Source organism: Antrostomus carolinensis, unplaced genomic scaffold, assembly GCF_000700745.2.
Source record: "Antrostomus carolinensis isolate BGI_N321 unplaced genomic scaffold, ASM70074v2 scaffold9104, whole genome shotgun sequence".
NCBI classification, from domain to species: Eukaryota; Metazoa; Chordata; class Aves; order Caprimulgiformes; family Caprimulgidae; genus Antrostomus; species Antrostomus carolinensis.
In genome coordinates, this window is record NW_010312785.1 from 10,543 (window position 1) to 18,094 (window position 7,552).

The 7,552-nt window shown below is 37.5% G+C and overlaps 1 protein-coding gene across 1 annotated transcript in view; it reads left to right on the forward strand.

The window, feature by feature from the left end:
- MANBA (mannosidase beta) overlaps positions 1–7,552 on the forward strand; it is a 23,620-nt gene that overhangs the window by 8,626 nt on the left and 7,442 nt on the right. The window contains exons 6-7 of the mRNA XM_010167108.1: positions 1,085–1,249; positions 2,997–3,141. Coding sequence (XP_010165410.1) covers positions 1,085–1,249; positions 2,997–3,141 — 310 coding nt within the window. The remainder of the gene's footprint in view (positions 1–1,084; positions 1,250–2,996; positions 3,142–7,552) is intronic.

Genomic DNA, 7,552 nt, shown 5'->3' on the forward strand with positions numbered 1-7,552 from the left:
TGTTGCAAAAGGAACCAAGTTTAGATGAGACACTATTATGAGGCTATTAATTCTATTTAATATATAGCTTAGTAATGAATGCCTAACATCTGTTTGCTTTTGCTGTGTCTAAGGATACGTGTTCATTTAGAAACAGAAGAAACGTGACAGATACCACATTGTGGTGAATTCTAAAATGCATTGATTTTTATCATCTTTACCAATTTCTTCTACTTAAATGTTTGTGGTTTTTTAAATTTTTGTTGCATATAAAAGGTTTTGGGTTTGTCTCCTGTTAAATTTAGATATTGTATATCCTATATTATTTATGCAGTTGGAGCAGAGTCATATCATGCTGTTGTCCATTGGTTCAGAGAGGTGATTATCATGTTGATACTCATGCATGCCACTAAAAGGATTTCAGAATGTTCCTTTCAATTTGCTGGGCAAAGTATATTATCTGAGACATAATCAGTATGTTTGTCCACATTAATAACAGTGAAAATTATTCAATCCAGCCTAAAAGGGAGAAAATTTTAATAAAAAGATTTTATGGAGATTATAATTACAATGAAAGCTTGACAATAATAACTGTATGAGCTATGCTGCATTGTTGTCTTTAGCTGAAAAAAACCTGTTTCATGATTATTTGTTTTTGGAGGCAGGTTTTGAAAATATACACATTATTAGAATTTATAGCCCTACTAAATTCTGTCACTTATGCATAGATGTGTTTGACTAGAGTACATTCTTCTGTCTTAATCTAGGGTATTTCTGATTTACTGTGAATGCAAGCCTGAGGTCCCTTGGCCAGACTGAACCTTAGAACAACTAAGTTAAATGCCACTGAGCCAAAAGTTGCTCTGTTTTTTTGTTGTTTTTGGTTTTGGTTTTTTTTTTTTACAAGGAATATAAGCAAAGGGTGTTACTGATTCAGAATCCTTGCATGACTGCACGAGGCACTACAGAAATATACTACCAATTTTAAAGGTTTTGGATGATGTCAGCAGGCTGTAATGGATATCCTCTCCTGAATATCCTGTTAGTCATTAAATGCACATTTTGCCTTGTACTTCTGATCTCTTTCTTTTGTGTATTTTAAAAGGTTTCCTCCACTGAGGACTGGTCCTATACAAGCAATTTTTCTCTCCATCGACAACACCATGAAAATGGCAATGATCAGATGCTTCAACAGATTGGGTATCATTTCAAGCTTCCCCAGAGCACAGATCCCATAAAGAAGTTCAAAGATACAATTTACCTCACTCAGGTAACAGCGATGTCTTCAACATAAGTAGCTGTCAGTACTTGTTCTATTAGATACTTTCAGCAGTTAAAGCTGGGCCTACTCTATTGGGAGATGTTCAGTCATACAGAAAGTTTCTGCATTGAAGCATTGGAGAGTCCAGTTTCATGTGGAACTAGCCTGTCTGTCTTTATTGCAGAGAGATTCCAATTTTCATCATAGCAGGGCTGGAAATACTTCTTGGGGAATTTCTCAGGAACTAGCTCAACTGGGAGAAGATCTGGCTGTGTGTGCTACCTTGGTCCTGGTCCCCAGCTGGGCCCACTCGTGAAGCTGGCTGGGGAGGTAGGGATGTGCTGGCCTTCCTGCATAACATGATTATTCCTAGTGCTATGCTGTCCCAGGGTGGGTGGGTTTTGCTCTTCATGTGGCCCCTTTAGTCTTACTGCTATGTTTTTTGCCACAAGGAGTACACCAGCTTTTGAAACAAGATTGTTTCTAGATAATGCAGTTCTCTATGGATGTGATTATTAGTAGCTTTTATTTTGTTATGGACTCAGATATTGTTATTTTAGAGAATTTTTTTTTTAAATCAGTAGGTTATATTTTGCTCTTCATCTGTAGTAGTTTACCTCATTCTTGCTTTCTTTGTGATTTCTGTGTGACTTTTAAGTGATGTTAAGTGATTTTTTAAATGCTATTAGGCAAGTTTAAAGTGCTGTTACTTTTTGCTGTGTTCCAAGAATTTAAGAAACACTATTGATGGGAACAGCTGCATGTTCACTAAGTTTTTAATGTTTGAGAGCTTCTGTCAGCAAGTTTTATGTAAAAACAAAACATCTGGAGAACTTCAGACACTGATGACAAGAGAACAGGGATAGATTATGCTATGAAACTGAAAACAGGGGTAAAATTTGCTCAGTGAGGTCCTGACTCGAGCTATTAGAATTTCTGCTGGGTTAAGTCTGTCGGGGCCTTATTAAGAGGTGAAACAGTTTAAGAATACCAAAATGAGGATATCAAAAAGGATCAGGATAGTAAACTTGGTTAACTAGAAATGTTGTCTTTACCTTTTGAGCTAAAGAACAACTTTTTCCTTTATATTTTGAGATGTTCTTTTAATTCCTCCCCAGCCTAGTAATGCACTTTATGAAGGAAATAACAGGCTGTTTGGCTTCTATTGAGAACTTGGCCAGTGAAAAATTCTGAAAAGTATTTAAAGTCAAGGTGGGGAAGGAGAGAAGTGGGAGTGCAGGTGAGAAAAGCTTGCTCTTTCAGTGCACAATTTTGACTATATTCTAGCAATGTGTGTTATATGTTCAGACTACAGGGATGTGGTCATCATGGTAATGTATACTGGAGCTAGTGCAGCATAACAAGATTTTGCAGCTCATTTACATGATTTTGCAGTTTATTTACATTATTTTTTAAAAATATTTGTTTTAAATTAATTTTTCTTTCCTTTGTCTTCCATTTTCCTTTCAAAGAATCTGTTGCCCAGTGATCTTTACTGGAGGGAAGTCTGGAAGTAGCCCCTCCAGTGTTTCTCCAAAGATACTGCTTGTAAAGCTGCTGGGAGCTGCTAAGAATAGCTCTCAATTCAAGCAGAGGCCTACTGCACTGCAAGTGTATACTCTTGAAGAATCATGTTTAAAGTTATGTGCCCTTGCTGTGAAATCTGTGTTGTATGTTAATATATACACACATGCATTGAAAGTAAAGTACAACACACCTTTTTTTTCCCTTTTTTTTAATGTATTTGTTTACCAAGGTGATGCAGGCTCAGTGTATAAAGACAGAAACTGAATTCTATCGTTTTAGTCAAAGTGAAATAATCAAAGGAGAAGGACATACAATGGGAGCTCTGTACTGGCAACTCAATGACATTTGGCAGGCACCTTCATGGGCTTCCTTGGGTAAGTTTTGTGACAGTCTGGTAAAAACCATCAACTATCATTCTTGTTTTGTTTTCCTTATCTGGGAGTATCAGAATAAGAAGTAAGGCTCTGCTCTCTCTCTTGGTAACTTTGCAAACTTTGAACAAGTTTCTGTCCATCCTTTAGAAATACTTTCCAGAAAAGTGGTTTTTCAGGATTATCTTTAATAGTTTGTAGAAGTGGAAGAGATTAAACAACAAAGCAATTCTTTTCCTATGGAAGTGTTGCTGTTTAAGTTCATATTTAGCAACCACCAACTGTTCCCCTGTTTGAGCAAAGTTTAGCTTAGAGAAGTTAAATTTTTATCAATACTCCTAATTTCTTAAAAATACATTTTTTTGTTTAAGCAGTAAAGTATTCTTCCCAAGGAAATAATATCATTGAAGCCAGATAAAGCTGCCTGTTAGGAAGCAGTGATGGTTAAGATTGAGGGCACTACCCCTTTGTGAGGTAAACTTTCAGTTACCCTTGCTTTTCTTATGTAGAGCTGGATCTTCCTGAAACGGTGTGTGATACATAATCCAGGTTTTTCCAGAGAAATTTTGTATTTTTTGCAAATTTAATTCTTTTAAAATTAGGAAGATCAATTCTTTTTAAAATGGAAACTCCTAAGAAATCCTGTTTCTAAAAAGGGTCTCTCCTAGAAACCTCTGATTATATTTACTGGCTCAGCTGTACAGATGCATGTATGTACCCAGCCACCCTGGGTGAGAATGGACAGAGAGGATGCTAGGTGGGATAGGAGGGTAAGAAGGAACATCCATGTATAATTATGCTTTCCTTTCCATAATCCCAATGAATTTGGTGGATTTTGTTCCCCCTGTCCCCCACAGTAAAATGATCAAAACCTCTCCCTTCAGTAGGTGGTAGTGCACTGTCAAAAAAAGTACAAAACTGTGACCCTGTCCTGAGCAGGATGGAATTGAGTATATAAAGCCTAGGCATCTAGACTTCTTCTGTAGTCAGTTGGAGGAGAGATGGTTATCTCCAGAGTGTGATTCATTGTATCCTTAGCTGTCTAATAAGTGGGGTGAATTATCTTCTTCATGCTGAATTTGGTTTTCATAGAACTTCATACGACACATCCTGCCCACCGTAGCTTCTGAGAAGCTCTTTATAGGAGAAGACAACTATCTGAGATTTGATGTCTAACTTAGTGTCAGATGAGGCGAATCACTTTCTGTGACTAAATAATTCTGCTAATATGCTATTTATGTACATGATATCTCCTTATCTTTATTTTTTTCTTTCCTTTTAGAACATAAAAATGGAGTAATCAGACACATAAAAATACAAGTCACTTAGGCAGGAACAAATAGGGGAGGAGGAATGTGTGGTATGAGTGAAGTGTCTGTGTTTCATGTTCTGAACATTTCATCTAGAAGTAATTTTTAAATGGAGGAGCTGTTCTGTGGCAGCTATGTAGGACTTGGGTAGATTTTCTTTCAACTTTAGTTATTTCTCACATATTCTGTTTTTGAAAATCTTTATTTAAGAATTTTGTGTGTGAAGAAATACGAGTGAACTAGAAAAAGCAGAGTTAGTGTCAAGTTCTTGATCTGTCCTTAGAACAAAATGCCATTTGGCCTTGCTTTGGGGAAAAACAAAAAGTCACCTTATCCTCCCCTTCTTTCTCTGGGAGGTGTTTGTCCCTCTCCCCATTTTTTTTTTCCCCTTTATCATCCAAGCAAAGAAACTGCAACCAACAGAGGAAAACAAAACCGTAAAAGAAACAGGCTATTTTATTTAAATGTTAAGGCAGCTGTCTGACTACAATGCTCATCTTTCTGGACTATCTAGACTTGTATTAGGAAATGGAATATGCCAGTCTTATTTTTTATGATTCTAGCAACGGCTGATGCTCTTAGGCCTTAAGTGCCTTACAAGAAAAAGATGCTTAGAAAAATGTCTCTTTGTAAAGACAGGCATATAGATAGATTGTGGAGACCATGAATATCTTTTTAAGTACAGAGCTGACGTCATTGTAGAAAATATAAAAAATACTTGAATTATTCATGTGTTGTTGAAGTTACTTTACAGAAAAGAAGCTCAGCAGAGATACAGCTGTCCCTTTGTTTTGTTCTACTCCCTCAGTGGAATGAGGAAAGGTTTAATATTCATTTAATTAGGCAGTGTGGTAGAAGGATTTTTGAAATGCTAATGGCTGAAATTATGCAAAACTTCAGAGAAATTAGTTTTATTTGCACTTCAAAAACACGTTTCTGCATCTTGTTAGATGGCACAGTAGTATCACCAATGAATGCTTCTTATTTAAATCTGATATTTCACAGAGAGCCATGGAGGGGCTTACATAATTTCCTGTAAAAGCAAAGGTGTTTCCTCATGAAGTGGGGAGGGAGGAAGGTAGCAAATGTTTCTCCTTCTAGCTTACCTTTAAGGTATTTGCTTGAGACTGAATGAAAACATAGTGTAGCACTCCTGTCATAGTACTTCTGCCTCTAGTTAAGAACTAAACAGCTTTTACAACTGGGTTTTGATTGTTAGTGCCTAGTTGTGATAGTTTCACTGGGCCAGCTCTTGGCCAGCAGCCAACACAGCCATTCACCTACTTCCCCCCCCCCAGGGCATAGGGGAGAGGATCGGGGGGCAAGGGTAAGGAGGCTTGTAGGTTGAGATAAGAACAATTTAATAATAGAAATAAAAGAAAACTTAAAATAATACTAACATTGAAATAGTAGTGATAATGATAATAGTAACAAAATATACAAATGAGTGATACCCAGTGCAACTGCTCACCACCCACCGACCAAGCCCGGCCCGTTCCCAGATAACGATCCCGGAGGAGCGACAATCCCGAACCGAAACCGCGATCCTGGAAGAGCGAGAGCCTGAGCAAAAGTCAGAGAGAGCTAAAAGAGGAAGAGCCTCTCTCTAATATACTAGACATGATGTGATATAGAATGATATATGAGTGATATGATATGGAATATTCCATTGGCATATCCAAATGCCAATTTAGCTTATTGATTTAAATATTCCTCACCCCCTTAGATCTTGTGCGTGTGGACTAACAGAACACAAAGCCCTTCACTTCCAGCGAGAAAAATGCCAACACTGGTGTGTTATCAGTGTCTCTCTCATAACAAGTCCCAGGCTGAAAGGCAAAATGCAGCACTATTCTAACTACTGAAAAAGAAACCCAGCTCTGTTCCAGCTAAAAACCAGGACACTAGTTTTGGAGACAATTGTACCATGTTGAATGCTTTAGCATCTGTGCAGTGTGTTTTGGTGAAGGCTGCAATACACATAACAATGTACCTCACTGCAACAGAAGTGTCAACTTGGTTGTCATAAATTCCCTTGATCAGATATAACTGGCTTTTATTGCAAGTTCAGTATTTAAAGCCCAATGTGAGCTGAAACCACAGGCTGTTATGGAGAATAATAGATCTGAATTTATGAGACTGAGATGAGGAAAGAACTAGCAGCATGTTTCTCAAGTTGCATTTAATGGTGTGAAGTGATTAATTTAAAATCCATTCCAGGGAGAACTGTTTATTCTCATTCAACCTGCTATCAGTGTAGAAGGCTTCAGGGAACAATGAAAAAACTGTAGTGGGGTCTTGTTACAAACCTCATTTTAGTTTCCTGTTCTGAAGTTTGATGCTGCAGAGAGTGCAGACCCCATGTTATTATCAGGAAAAAATTGGGAACTTGGATTTCTTTTAAGAATTTATTTAAATGTTGAGGAAGGAGACAAAAAACACCCCAGGGCTGTTTTCAGTAACTTCTGACTGTTGCCTTTGGGCATGCATGTCTCTAACAGGAAAGTTTAAGCCCAGAGATTTCTCACATTAGCTTCCTGATCTCCAGATTTCTTAAAGGCATCTTTGGCGCAGGGAGGGTATTTTATATGTGACTTGCCTATTTTTAAATCAAGAAACATGATTCTGGTCATAAGGAAATCAAGACAACAGTGAGCTGAAGAATGTGGCTTTTTTTGTCAGTGAGCTTCAGTTTTCTGTGCTGTCTGAAGTTACTTCTACAATTGTATTACCAAGATCCTGTTGCTGGAAAAGTTATCTTTGGAAGACCCTTCCTATATGAAACTGTTCCAGCAGTTGAGCTTTGTTCTTAAAAATGGCTCTAGGCTTTTTGGGAATGGAAATATCAACCTTAAAAAGCTGGCCTGAGGTAAGCAGACTAGGGATGTTTGCAAACATCCCAAAACAATAGCTGTAGTAGTTGAACCCTAGAATGAGTTTTGAAATGGTACAAACTTTTAAATCTGTGGTTTGTTTGTTGTTTTTTTTCTTGTTTGTTTTTCCCTGTGGAAATGTAATGCCAAATTCAGTCTGAGTTGTTTTCTCCACTGTACAGGTTTCTTGAGGATCTCTGTATCTGCTGCCTAGGTAGCAAACCTCTCTTT